Raw genomic sequence first — 14742 nt, forward strand, 5'->3', positions numbered from 1 at the left:
TGTATGCCTCAGGCACACCTTATGTTTCTATGTGTGAGTGCTAGAGGCACAGTTAGGTGCCCACAAGCACAGTTAGGTGATGGAAAAGCCACATAGGATGATTGAGTGAATCTAGGAGCAGATTGAGGAGATGATTGTGGAGCTCTGAGGTCATCAGTGATGTCAGTGAGCTTGTATGAGGTGCCTACTTAAGGACCTCACTTTTCTTCATTCCATATGCAAGTATTCTGATTTTGTGTCAACTCTACTCTTTCCTTTCAGTGTTCCAACAATAATGCCAAGGGGCAAGTGGTTTTTAATGTGCTCCAAGAGAGGGGTAAAAAGGTGCATCAAGTGGAGAGGCTATAATGATGACATTTGGCAAGGAGAACTATCTAGGGAAATGAGGGTCTCATGGATAAGTATGAAGGAAAATAACGAAGGAATGTATGTGCGATGTAGAAATGCAGGAGAGTCCCAATGCGGAACATATGCAGATGCAATTGGCGGGACCTTCTCAGAGGTTAGTACCTTGTTTATTATGTGTATCTGTTGCTAAGTTAGTGACGAGTGCACCTGATAACATCCTATCTAAGCCCGCAGCAACGGGGTATACGGCCTTTAATGATACGGAGTTAATTAAAATGAAAGGGCAAGTGGCCAGTCATGATGTCATTCTGTTATTTGACTCGGCGTCAACTCACAATGTGATTAACTCCAAGCTCGTGAAGAGGCTGAAATTAAAGACAAGTCCATCTGACTATGCGTACACAGTCAGGATGGCAGATGGAAGTTCAACTGAAGTATGGGACCAAAGGGTTACCCAGTTGGAGCTTCGGATTCAGGACTATGCTGAGAAGCTTGATTTTGAAATGACCAAGCTTGCTCATGCAAATATAGCCCTGGGAATGGCGTGTATCAATTCAAGATGAATGATGTGCTTTATGTCTTGCGAGGTGAAAAAGATATACCTCAGGGACCGTTGGTTTCCGTGATGGAAATCAGAAAGGCTCAAGTAGAGTTTTTATTCCTTTGCACAGCATCGGTAGAGCTGGTGGATGATTCTTCGGCGAGCACTGATGTTACGCAAAGTGGTGAGATGGCCAAGCTGGCTAATCTTATAATAGAGGAGTTCTCTGAATGTTTTAGGGATGAACTACCTTATGGGTTACCTCCAGAGCGGAAAGTTCAGCATAAGATTGAACTGATCCCGGGGGCAGAACCTGTAAATAGACCTCCCTATAGAATGAGTTTTGCTGAAGAAGCGGAGGTGCGTAGACAACTGGAAGAATACCTCAAGTTGGGGCAGATTCAACCAAGTTTCTCACCTTTTGCTTCGCCAGTGATATTAAAGAAGAAAAAGGATGATACATTTCGCCTCTGTATAGATTACAGAGCATTGAATAATATCACTGTTAAGCACAGGTATCCGATGGCTCGGATTGATGATTTGCTAGATGCATTACATGGAGCCGTGATTTTCAGTAAGATAGATCTTAAGTGTGGCTACCATCAGATCCGGATTAGAGCCGAGGATGTGCATAAAACCGCTTTCAGGAGCAGGTTTGGTCATTATGAGTTTTTGGTAATGCCCTTGGGACTTACCAATGCTCCAGCGACCTTCGTCATGCTTATGAACGATTTACTACGTCCGTATATCGGAAAGTTCGTAGTACATTTCATTGACGATATCCTGATATTCAGTAAAAGTATTACTGAACATCGTGAACACTTAAGAGTAGTGTTCAGTTTTTTGAGGAAAGCCAGTCTCTATGTAAATAAAAAGAAAACTATACTGTGTATGGTTAGGCTTGAATACTTAGGGTTCATAATTACTCCCCAGGGGGTAGAAATGGATCCGAAGAAAGTGGCTGCGATACTAACTTGGCCAATCCCTCAAAGTCTGACCGCGTTGCGATCATTCTTGGGATTTGTCCAGTTTTATAGAAGGCATATCAAAGGATATTCCGGAATAGTATCGCCATTGACTGATCTGACCTCAGATAAAGTACCTTTTATTTGGGGACAGAATCAACAGGAAAGTTTTAACACCATAAAACAAGCTGTGGTCTCAGGGCCGGTGTTAAAAATAGTTGATTCCCAGAAACCGTTGTTCCTAGAAACCGATGCAAGTGGCATTGCGGTAGGAGCAGTTCTCCTTCAAGAGGGAAGGCCAGTAGCCTTTGAAAGCAAGAAGCTTTCTGCCTCTCAAAGGAATTGGCCAACTCATGAATTGGAGTTGTATGCTGTTATCCATGCTTTGAAAACATGGAGGCATTATTTGTATGGTTCAGAGTTTTATGTGGATGTAGATCATGATACTCTGAAACATTTTTGTAAACAGCCTGACTTGAGGGGCCGCCAAGCTAGGTGGGCAGAGCTCATGCAGGAGTTTAATCTAACGATTCGGTACCGAAGAGGAAAAGACAATAAGGTTGCCGATGCGTTGTCTCGCATTATGCACAACCTGAGTTTCACGGTATTAGAGAGTGCTCTAATGACCGAGATCAGAGAAACTCAAAAAGTGGACGAGTTTGTCCAGAGCTTATGGACTAAGGCTCATGTGTTAAAACTCGGGGAAAGTGAAAAGGATGACCTGGCATCCAGAAAAGGCCAAACTTATGCAAGATATACCATAAGGGAGGGTATGCTAGTTAGAAATGGCAAGGTTGTAGTACCTGGTCAGAACTATCTCAGGCAGAGAGTCATTCGACAATGCCATGATAGCCCGTGTGCGGGACATCCAGGAGTCGAGAAGACATATGATCTCGTGAAGCGAGATTTCTTTTGGCCAAAGATGAAAAAGCATATTCATGAATATGTGACACGGTGTTTCTCGTGTCAGGTAAGTAAGGCTGAGCGGGTGAAGTCACCCGGACTTTTACAGCCCTTGGAAATACCACTAAGTAAGTGGGAGAGCATTTCCATGGACTTTATTGTAGGGCTACCTGCAACACAAGGAGGGTATAATTCTATCCTTGTGGTGGTTGATCGTCTAACCAAGATGGCTCACTTCATTTCGACTAGAGAGTCTATTAGTGTCCCGCAAGTGGCGGATTTGTTCATTAGACATATCTTTCGTCTGCATGGATTGCCGAGATCCATAGTGTCAGACAGAGATGTTAGATTTACCGGTCATTTTTGGACAGCGGTATTTGAGACACTAAGGACTGAGCTGGGAATGAGTAGTGGGGATCATCCTGAGACGGATGGTCAGACGGGGAGAGTCAACCAGACTTTAGAGGATATGCTGAGGGCATATGTGTCATTGAGGCAACATACGTGGGACAAGTGGTTGCCATTGTTGGAGTTTGCCTACAATGATAGAAAACATTCATCTACCGGGTTCAGTCCGTTTGAACTGAACTATGGTTATAGACCAGCCAATCCAACTATAGTTGGAGTACCTCAGAAAGTGCCTAGTGCCGCGAACTTTGTAGTTCAGATGCGGGAGATGCTAGCACTTGCGAGAGCTAATATCCGTCAGGCTATGGATAGAGCCAAGGTGTATGCGGATGAAAATCGGTCTATAAGAGTATTTAAGGAAGGAGAAAAGGTTTTTCTCAGAATTCCTTCGCACTCGAAGTCGTTGACTTCAGGAGAGTGTCCTAAGTTATCACCTCGATACTGTGGGCCGTGGTTAATTCTAAAGAGAATAGGCAGTGCAGCCTATAAATTAGAATTGCCATAGGGGTGTAAGGTGCACCCGGTTTTTCATGTTTCGCGCTTAAAGAAATTTTTACATACAGGTGACTCACTAATCGAAGGTGTGGTTTTGTTTCAGGAGATAGAGGATATTGCAAGGCGCAAGCCAACAAGAATCCTGGACCGAGGAACAATGCAAATACGAAATCGGAAGATACCCACGGTGTTGGTTGCATGGCATGTTCAGCCTCTATCGGAAGCTACCTGGGAATCCGTATACCAGTTACGGAGAGCGTTCCCAGATTTCATCATCGAGGACGCTGATGCTTGAAGAGGGAAGGAATGTTATGCTCTAGCCGAGATAGCATGACCTCGGATAGATCGGTGGGCATTTTCTCTTAGATGACCAACTTTTGTATGTGTGAGTAATTGAAATGGTCAAGAGAAGTAACTGCCAAGGTCCTAGGTGAGGGTGGAATGGCATTGACTAGGTAGTTCTGAGTGCTAAGGCCTAGGTGCACCTAAATGTGCAATAATGCCAAGGGGCAAGTGGTTTTTAATGTGCTCCAAGAGAGGGGTAAAAAGGTGCATCAAGTGGAGAGGCTATAATGATGACATTTGGCAAGGAGAACTATCTAGGGAAATGAGGGTCTCATGGATAAGTATGAAGGAAAATAACGAAGGAATGTATGTATCTGACGATCTGCTATCCACGAGAATTTGGCTGGGTGGAACAACCGAATGCCATCGCCCGTGATTGATCTAACGAGATAGCGGGGAAAGAGATTCAGGCTATAGATAAAGTTGTTTACAGGTAGATATTGCAAAAGCCTTTGACATAGTTCAATGGGATTTCATCTCGCAAACTATGCGAGCTTTGGGGTTTGGACAAAAAATGTAGCAGGTTATTTACTGGCTTTAGAGAGATAGCAATGCGGCTTGCATTATCTTTGGGGATATCTGTGATGAGTGGACTCTTTGTTGTTCGGTCCGCCATGGATGCCCTCTCAGTGCTTTATTGTATGCTATTGCTACTCATCTTATGCTGCAATCTATTGATCATCCTGTGGCTACAGGATCACTTCATGGTTTGGAATTGGATGCTAATCGCAGCATGGCTGCTCAAGCTTATGCTGATGATTCTTTCTTTACCCTGAAGAACACGCCCCATGATCTTGGTGCCTTGATGCAGGCCCTCTCTATTTATGGTTTGGCAGTTGGTCTTCATGTTAATTTTCAGAAGTCTAAGCTGCTCCCTTTGCATTCCGAAGACTGGCATAGTCTATTATGGCCCGGGGATATCATTCCACCCACTCAGTTTGTTCGTCATCTTGGTTACTCTTTGGGGTGGGAACTCACTCGTCGATAACAAACTGATTGGGTTTTGGCTAAGCTTAGAAAAAAGCTTGAGTATTGGAAACTGGCAACCTGGCCTTTGCACGTTCGTCTTCGAATAGTGCAGTCCATCCTTGTGGCATATATTCAATTTTACTTGCCATTGATCATGTTCACTAAGGTTGATCTTACATCTTTCATGTTTGTCTTTATGGAACTCTTCTGGCGATCCAAACATGGCAGAAAAAGTCTCAGGGTGCTTTCGATGCATCACATTTGTTCTCCCAAGATGCATGGTGGATTGATCATCACGGATATTCATGTGCATATTCTTGCCCACAAGGGGAAAATGTTGCTGCAATTTCTGCAAGGTGATCAGCGTTGGGCTCTTATGATTAGGACTTCAGTCACTCGTATCAGTATTTCCGCGTTTGGTCATTGGCAACTGGAGCACTGGGATTTCTTTTTTGGCTGCACTGACTGGATGCCCTTTTGTCTCCCGCTTAGTTGTTGACTGGAAGCATGTTCTTTCTCATCTGGAATGGAATGGACGGCAATCTTTGCTTGGGAATTCTTTGAGAGCTGAAAGCATTCACTGGTTGAAAGTCTTTCAGCCTCCCTTGGCTTTACAGAAACCTCGACGTTCCTTCTTTGTCTCGTTTAAAGGCATCACCTCGGTTGCTGATGTTATAGATGATGCTAGTACTGTGCTCCCCTTTTCTCTAGCAGCCACTACATATGGATTGGGCTCTCATTATCGTCCTTTGTGGCGACAAATTACTTCTATGCTTTTGCCTTTTGTTCTGATTCCTCCTTTGGAACTCCAGGACCGACTGGAAGATTGGACTTTGACTTCTCCAGGGTCCTCTTCTCGTCGTTTGAGGCTATCTCAGATTACTGTACCTGCATTGTATAAAATCCTTTTGCCTCAACCTTGGGTTTCAGAGAGAGGTGATTCTGTTTGGCGAATGCATCGCCCAGCTAAGTGGTGGAGGAAAGATTACAACAACTTTTAGTCTATAAAGTACCGCTTCGGCAACAGGTTTTCTTGTGGCGAGTTCTTTGGGAGTGTGTCATCTGGACATCTATTAGCTCATCGACACATTGCTCCTGCACTTGCCATAGATATTCTGCTTCTACGGAGACTATGCCTCACTTGTTTTGGCATTGTCCGTGCTCTCGTGAGTTTTTTGATCTGCTTCGACAGCACCTGCGAGCAAGATTCCCATCTGTTCCGTTTGGGAAGTTCTTCTGGCTATTTGGGTTTCATCCATCCCATAGTTGCACGAAACGCCCGTTTCGTGGGCAGAAACGGAAACGACGAAACGGAAATGGCGTTTCATCAAGAAACGCCGTTTCATAAACCCTGCTTTTGCCCTAAACCCTAAATAAGCGATTTCGGCCGCCTCTCTTCATCTTTCGCCGCCTCCCGCCGGTTCCACTCCTCTTGTGCATCCTTGCTGCTCTCTCCACCTTCTCTAAGCTCTCTGAGCTCTCCATTCCTCCATCCTTTGCTCTTGGACCTCCATCCTTCTCTCTCCATCCTCTTCATCCTTTGCTCCATCTTCTCCATCCTGCAAGCTGCAGCTTGGCAGCCTGCTCTCCAGACTTCATCCCTCCATCCTTCTTTTCTCCATCCTCTCTTTAATCTTACCTTCTACCTCTCCATCCTCCTCCTCTCCATCCTCCTTCACTTCTACCTCTGATCCTCCAGGCTCCTTCCACCTCTCCATCCGCTTTTACCTCTATCTCTCCATCCTCCTTCTACGGTCTACCTCCCATCCTTTCTCACTTGTGACCTCTCCATCCTCCTTCTCACCTCTCCATCCTCCTCAATGCCGAGAGATGCTTGTTGGGTCCATGTCTCCCTCCTGGATAGTTATAAAGGGGGCGGTGGCTCCAAGAAGTGGAGATGCAACTATTGCGGCATAAGAAAAACGGGGTCTGTCACACGGGTGAAAGACCATCTAGCAGGTGTTCCCAGCAAGGATGTAGGACCTTGTGAGTTCGTGCCTACTCCAGTGAAAGGTGGCCTAACAGAATGAAAGCGTGTGCGTATGGCAGCCTTGGCTGCAAAAAGTGGAGGACAAGGGCTGCAAGATGAAGTAGAGGCTGCTGACACTGAGCCATTGGATGATGCCAGCACATTGGGTTCTGCAAAGAGAAGTAGAGGGGCATCAACTACATCGAGCGCGGGTCCTAGTGCCAGGAGAACACCCTTGCCACATGGATCAATTAGTGTGGATGCTAGTGTGGGGAAAAGAGGATCATTGCAAAGGTCTAGCATTCAAGCACGCTTGCAAAAGCAAGCAGTGAAGGAGCCCACTAGTGAGCTCACAAAGCTCTTCATACAGTGTGCAATACCCTTTCATGTGGCGAAGACTACACGATGGAGGAAGGCCATGAGAGCCGTAAGCTGCATTGGGTATGAATGGGAAGGGCCTACATATGAGGCCTTGCGGACAAGAGAGCTAAGAAGAGAGAGGGAATGTGTGGAAGACCAAATGAAGCCCTTGAAAGAGACTTGGAAAAAATATGGATGCACACTCTTATGCGATGGATGGTCAGATGCACGCAAGAGGAATGTGTACAATATTTTAGTGTCTTCTTGCAAGGGAACCATGTTCTTGAGAGCCATAGACGCTTCCACTCCAGGTACAGTGATTACAGGGCTGTATATTTGGGAGCATTTACGGGCAGCCATTATGGAGATAGGTGTTGAGTGTGGTGCAGGTGGTGACAGTAATGGCAGCAATTGTGTGTCAATGGGTGCCATGTTAGAAGATGAGTTCCCTAAGATTGTGTGGACACCCTGTGCCTCACATTGCCTTGATCTTTTGATCGAGGACCTAGGGAAGATACCTTGGATTGATGCCATCTTCTCCACAGCCCGCAGTATCGTGAAGTTTGTTACGAAGAGACCCAAAATCCTCAGCATCTATCGGGCTTACAGTGACCTTGATCTATTGAAACCTCCAGCCACAAGGTTTGCTTACATGTTCATAGTGGTGGAGAGGCTTGTGCGAGTGCGCCAGGGTTTGTTGCGCACGGTTGTGTCTCGGGAGTGGGGAGATTGGGATGATAGAGGCCAAGCAAAGTCTATCAAATTTTTTCGCATGATCATGGATGAGTCTTGGTGGAATCAGGCGGAGGCATTAATCAAATCGATTAATCCTATCTACATGGTGCTTCGCATCACGGACATGGAGGGAAGCACATTAGGGCTCTTGTACGAGTTTATGGACAAGATTGGAGAGGCCCTCAACAGAAAGACTTCCCTATCGCCTGATAAGTAAGACTTTTTACTTTTGTAATATGTATAATTATTGTAGTTACTAAATGGCAATTTGTTATCATGAAGCTTGGAATTTTCAGATATATATTATGTATGTACTATTATCTATAGTCTATGAATTTTGCATGCATAATGCATTCTAATTTCTTGTGGCATGATTTAGGGTTGAGTCCATCCGTGCTATATGGAATAAGCGGTGGAATTGGTTCCACCGCCCAATCCATGCGGTGGCACATGTATTGCATCCGCTCTGGCGCAGTCAAGAGCAATATGAGAATGAGGAGTTGGAGGAGGGGATGCAACAGTATCTACAAAATTGGACGGGTGGTGACTTGGAGATGCAACGAAGAATGGAGGATGAACTTCTATTGTTCCGCAATCACAGCCTCTCCTTTGGTCGACCTACGGCCAGGCTCCGAGAGACACAGTTGCAACCTTTCTCCTGGTGGGAGAAATATGGCAACTGTACTCCTACTTTGGTAAGAGTCTAAGAGACAAGTTCCAACGCCACTAGTTAGAGCTTAGTCGTTAAGTTTTATCTACTACAAATATGTTTAAAGTTATCAAGTTCCTGATACTTATCTCGGCTTAATTGGCTTATGGTAGAAACGCCTTGCTATACGTGTTCTCTCAGAGGACTGCAGTTCCGGTTCTTGTGAGAGGAACCGGAGCACTTGGGCCCTCTTTCACACAAAGAAGAGGAACAGATTGAGCACGGCTCAATTGGAGCGGTTGGTGTTTTGTCATTGCAACCTCCGTCTCCTTGAGTTCACCGCTGGCTGCCCCGAACCTCGCCAAGTGAATGTAGACAAGGTGGACGTGGAGAAGATGAAGGCCATACCAGATATCCCACGGGAGGAGCTGGACATATACACCATGTTGTATGAGGAGCTGTCAGCACCAGCACACCACACACGATCATACACTCGATCATTTGGAGATGGTGCTAGTACTTCAGTTGCACCCGATGGTCCTGATCCTGATGTTGATGATTCTTCTTCAGACAGTGACACAGATGCCTCAAGCTTATCTGAGGATGCAGAGGATGACGATGACGAGGAGTCCATGGATGATGCAGATGATCAGTAGTCCTGCTGCTTTTTTTAATATCATCCATGGGTGCTTTTATTTTGAGTCTTGCATGACTCATGAGTCATGAGTCATGATCATGAAATTTGTGGATCATGAATCATGATCATCTATGGAGTCTGGACATTGGATACTTTCAAGTTTCAAGTTTCAAGTTTCAAGTTTCAACTTGTGTGCTAAGTTTAAACTTTAAAGTACTTCAAACTTCTAAATTTCAGATTCTTGTAATGCCAAACTTGTTAGTCATGACTCATGATACATATTGATTTCAGATTATTGAAGCATCATTCAAGAATTTAGAATCATAGAGGCATGAATGATGCATTGATGCTAGCTTCAGCCTTCAAGTATAGATAATTGTAATTTGTATTATGTATGATTTGCACTCTATTGATAATTATATTATGTATAAAAAATAATTTTTTATACATAAATTGTATTATATTGCCGTTTCTTCCGTTTTCGTTTCGGCGGGGCCCGAAAACTCCATTTCTTCCGTTTCTTCCGTTTCCGTTTCGGCTGGTAACTATGATCCATCCAGACCGGAGTTTCATCTTTTCTTCGTTTGGGTTCGCTACTGGGCACTATGGACTTTATGGACATATAGGAATTGTAAAGTCTTTGGTGATCCTACTTTCTCTCTGTTTGGCTTTTTTAGGCGTTCTCTGTAGCAATCTTTCTTTGATTGCTTGCAGACCCGCTGTATAGATCATGAGGTCTTTTTGGCATATACTGAAATTTTTAGTTGATGTAATTGTAGCACCTTTTTTTGAGGTTGCTACTCATATAATATAATCAATCAAAGATTTCACCTTTAAAAAAAAAGTGTGTGTGTGAGAGCCATGTGATTCAGAAATTTCGGATACTAGCCTATATAAAAAAGAATCACAACGGCAAAAAACAGCTGGTTTTTATTGATGGTGTGGTTTCATCACTGCATCAGTTTTTACAAAGCAATAATTTGAAGCTGGAGGATGCTGTGTTTGATCCTCCTCTAGCTTGATATGTAACTTTTTACTTGGCTGCCTCATGAGTTTTGCTCAAAGGCTTTACTTGTAATTTTTTAAAAAAACTTATTTGGTGGGTTTTTACCTCTTTTTGAGGTTTCCCACACAAAAATATAAGATTTCACTAAAAAAAAAAGTGTGTGTGTGAGAGCTTAGGTTGGGCACCGGTCTATAGGGAGAAGCCAACAAATAAGGAGTACTATCTAAGCTGTTTTCCCAAGCTGGATGCAATTGGGCCCGAGAATCCAATGTTCTAGGTAATGTGTCCTCCCTAGGTTTAGTCTACTCATTCACCTAAGCCATAGGATTTTGTGACCGATAGACACGTGGCATCCTTGGCTCAAATGTGTCACTAAATGAGGGTCCTCCCTCATACAATTGCATATGTAGTGCTGCCATATTCACCAATATGGTGGGACTTGGTGCACTCCACATGGCCTCCATCATGGTTGATTGGGGTGGGCCTTTTGGCTCCTCTAGCACTAGATTTTGTCTAGAAAATGGGTTCACCATGTCAAGATTAGATCATCCAAACCTCCCCATCATGTTGGAAAAGGTTTCTTTGAGGCGAGAGGTTTTAGTGGAAGTAGTGGGGGCATGGGGTCAAACCAAACTAGAGTTGTAGGCCCCTGGATTTGGGTTTTCACCCATTTATCTTTTAAACCCCATGGAATCCTCTAAGCTTGAGATATCACTCTATGTGAGCTCATATAGCTTGTACCTATCCTAAGTGATCACTCATCTTGACCCACCTTCATACACATGAGGTTCGAAAGGATGCTTGCAGATATGAGCCTAACCGAGAAGATAGTGCCTCCAACAATGTTTGGTCTAGCCACTTAACTAGCTTTTCCTCTATTCAATCAAGAAACTCAACCTAGGATTAATTGGAAGTCAACTAGGTCCAACTGGCAACTCCTCAGCTAACTCAGTGCGGTGCTCAATTAGCCATGATTCAATGGCACTGAATTAGCCCTAATTCAGTGTCATAAATTAAGGTTAATTCAACATTTTGGCATTGTAGTTATTTTTTGCCCCTAAATTTGACACTTTTGATTTAGTTGTTTCCTTAATAATTACCCAAATGATCTATCCAAGCCTAATCACTTCCCAAATCTTATGATCCCTTCCTCAATTTAGGTTTAGTTCAATTTTCAATTTTCTCCTTTTAGCAATTGTGAAATTCTACTTCAGCTATTTAGGGGTAAGGTTGATCCAATGAGTTCCTACTTGGTCAACTAGTGTGAGAGAATGTTTGATTTCCCAGTCTGAATGTGAGCTGACCACCTAATTTAGTAATGTTGATTTAGGTCTAATTCAACAGCGTTGAATTAAGAAAACCAATGAATTGCCATGGAGACCTCTTCTGTTGTTGCTCCCCCGTTGCTGCCCGTATCTCTGTCCGTACAACTCCCGTCAGTCGCTGTTTTCTTCTTGCCCTGATCCGTTTCTCTTTCGTCTCCCACCGTACATGTGCGGTACTTTCTCGTGTAGTTCCTTGCTTCCTCTGTACCTATTCAGCCAACATTCGTACCTTTCCAGCATCCCGTACAGAATCCATCGCCCTACCCGTCACATCAGAACCTGTTCGTACCAATTCCGCCTGCCGTACAGATTCCTCCTTTTGTACTTGTTTTTTTGCAAGCTGTACCCTATTAGCCAACGTTCGTACCCTCCTGTACCTTGTCATCCGTACCTTGCCAGCCGCCATCCGTACCCTGTCCGTTGCTTTCCGTACCTTGTTAGCCACCCTTTTGTATCTGATTCCCTACAATCCGTCTTTTGTTTGCCATCCTCTGGTTCCTTTCAACCGTCCTTTGCCTCTCCTTCTAATTCATCCCTTCTCTTTTCTTCTCCTCCCCTTTCTAGCCCCCTTTTCTCTATGTTTCACTATGCCCGCAAGAAGAAAAGAGATTCTTTCTCCCCTTTTAGTTTGGCAGGGGTGAAGGCTATCAAAGTTGACTCCTCTGCCTTCCCTTCTTCCTCGCTTCAACAAGATCTGCTTTGTCAGATATGTGTTCATTTGATGAATTCGACTTCTGCTGCTGGAATTTTCCTACGACGAACTATTTCCCCTCAGCCTCTACTTCAAAGCATTCACTAGGAACAACAACTTGGTGTTTGCTTGTACTTTATGGAAGAGTTAGGTCGGTTACTACTTTGCAAGCTTGGGCTCCAAGTAAAGTGGGTGCTGGCAAGATTACCTCTTTTGTTTTCATGGGAAAGGGGTTTTATTTTGCTCATTGTGCCTCTGTGGACACTGTTTTCCATTTGCTGACTTTGGGTGGAGTTCACGGGGCGGGTCATTTCGCAGTAATTATGCCTTGGGATCCTCTTTTTGATCCAGCACGCTCCCTTCTCCACTTCTGTCCTGTTTGGGTTACTTTTACAGTCTACCAGTCCCGCTTCTTCAGCATGTTTCTTCTCTTGCAGTTCTGCTAGGCCTTGTACTTTTCATTCCAAAACAGGAGTTCTTGGTCACAAGCAGAGATATTCCCGTGTGCGTTCTTTGGGATATAGAGCAATTGGTTCCTTCCTGCCTGGAGTTGGACTTTGGATTTTCTCATCCCCTCCAGATTGCCCTTCACTTTGCTTCATTTCCTAATGCCTCTTACAAATGTCGCCAATTAGGCCATTTTGCTAGAGCTTGCCCATCTTCTTCTTCATTGCCTCCTGTTCATACGAATCTTGCTCTTTCTGCTTCAGTTCTTGCAGTTTATCTCTCTTCTTCCGTTACACAAGAAGTCAGGCGTTTAAATCTTCTAAAGTTTGAAAGAAAGTTCAGGAAGCTCCGATGGTTCAGGATTCCAATCCTTTTGTTCCGGATCCTCTTCCTCTAGTTTCAGATTTACAGGTCCCTTGTGATCCGGTTCTTGTTGCTGTTTTGACAACTGAAGTTGTTCTGTCAAGTTCTTCTTCGATGCTGCATGACTTTGTTGATCTGCATGAGGTAGAAGAACATCTACAGTCTCCTTCAGCTCCATATACTCTTATTCAAGATGCAGATATTTCTCTGGAGTTCCATGTTCCTTCCACCGAGACGCTTGTGCAGATGCCTCCTCCTTTACCAAGCCTCTCTGTTTCGGATCCAGATGCTCCTTTTTTGTTGGAGTCATTTCATCCTTGTTTGTAGAAGGTTTTTGATCCTGTGGTTCAGAAGTTCAGGCTTTCAGCTTATATAAAGAAGAACCACAAGGGGAAAAAACAACTTTTTTTTATAAATGGTATTGTCACTCCGTTACATCCTTTTTTGCAAGATAATAATTTGAAGATGGCAGATGTCCTGTTGGATCTTGCTCCAATGGATATGTAACTTTTTACTATGGTTACCTCAGGAGTTTTTGTCTCTGAGGTTATACTTGTAAATTTTTCCTTTGTACTTATTGGTGGGTTTTTACCTCTTCTTGGCGTTTCTCATGCAGAAATAAAAGATTTCACTAAAAAAAAAAAGTGTGTTTGTTTGTTATTTGGGACTGTTCTATGTAATATAATGACAAATGGATTTTACCCCAGAAAAATAGTGTGTATACACCATGATATATAGAGGTTTGTATAGCAAGGACTGAAATTAGGAGACGTTTGGAAAGAAAATCATTCTCTTAGGAAAAAATTATGTGAGAATTTCCTTGACAATGATCAATCTACATGGCCAAGACATCATGGCAAAATCATTGCCATGGGAAGGAAAAATGATACATCAAGCTTATACCATGCTTTTTATTTTCCTGTGTCACCGACAACCTGAATGAAAAATGTATTTTAAATTTAGAATCAAACTCAGCACCATGGAGGTGTCAACTGTGTTTCATGTGACTATTGCCTGTGAATCTGCAAAAAGAAGTCATTGTAGCCATAAGTAGTGCAATTGATTTTTAGTACGCCGTGTTATATTATTGATCTTGTGTGCTTAAATCAAAGAGTTTGTTCCTGGCCTGATCTTATGGAATTCATGAGCAGTTCTTGTTCTTTTTGTTTCCTTCTTCATTAGAATATTCAGTATGAACAAACAGTTATTTTTCACCTCCTGTTTTCAGTCTGGTGAACCTGGTGTACATTTTCCTGCAACGGCATCATTGTTCGAGATAAAGCCAACTACAGCAGCATGCTTCATTGGTGCAACAAGTGGAATAGTAGATATGGATGCAGCTGTAGTGGGATTTACAATCAAGACTGTCCGGAAGGTGAACGGCAAGCAGTAAGTGGAATAGCTGTTTAGAAGAACTAGGTTTAGCTAGTTAATCTAATAGAATGGACATAGTTTTACCTGGGTCTTGGTACTTTTGAATGTTTTCCTGCATGGTAGGGTTGTGACTTTCGATGAGCGAGAGGTGCAGAATTTACATGTTTGGCTTAAATTGATGTGTGAATGTTTGAGTCGTATGTGGTGGGCCT

At 43.5% G+C, this 14742-nt stretch overlaps 1 protein-coding gene across 2 annotated transcripts in view; it reads left to right on the plus strand.

Moving 5' to 3' along the window:
• The window catches only part of LOC147888628 (uncharacterized), a 117458-nt gene that overhangs the window by 44244 nt on the left and 58472 nt on the right, over positions 1-14742 (plus strand). For both annotated transcript variants that reach the window (XM_087392199.1, XM_087392200.1), the window contains one exon: positions 14385-14545. In XM_087392199.1, coding sequence (XP_087248325.1) covers positions 14385-14545 — 161 coding nt within the window. The remainder of the gene's footprint in view (positions 1-14384; positions 14546-14742) is intronic.

Source organism: Dipteris shenzhenensis, chromosome 21, assembly GCF_047967505.1.
Source record: "Dipteris shenzhenensis isolate YYH24624 ecotype China chromosome 21, Dip_SZ_1.0, whole genome shotgun sequence".
NCBI lineage: Eukaryota > Viridiplantae > Streptophyta > Polypodiopsida > Gleicheniales > Dipteridaceae > Dipteris > Dipteris shenzhenensis.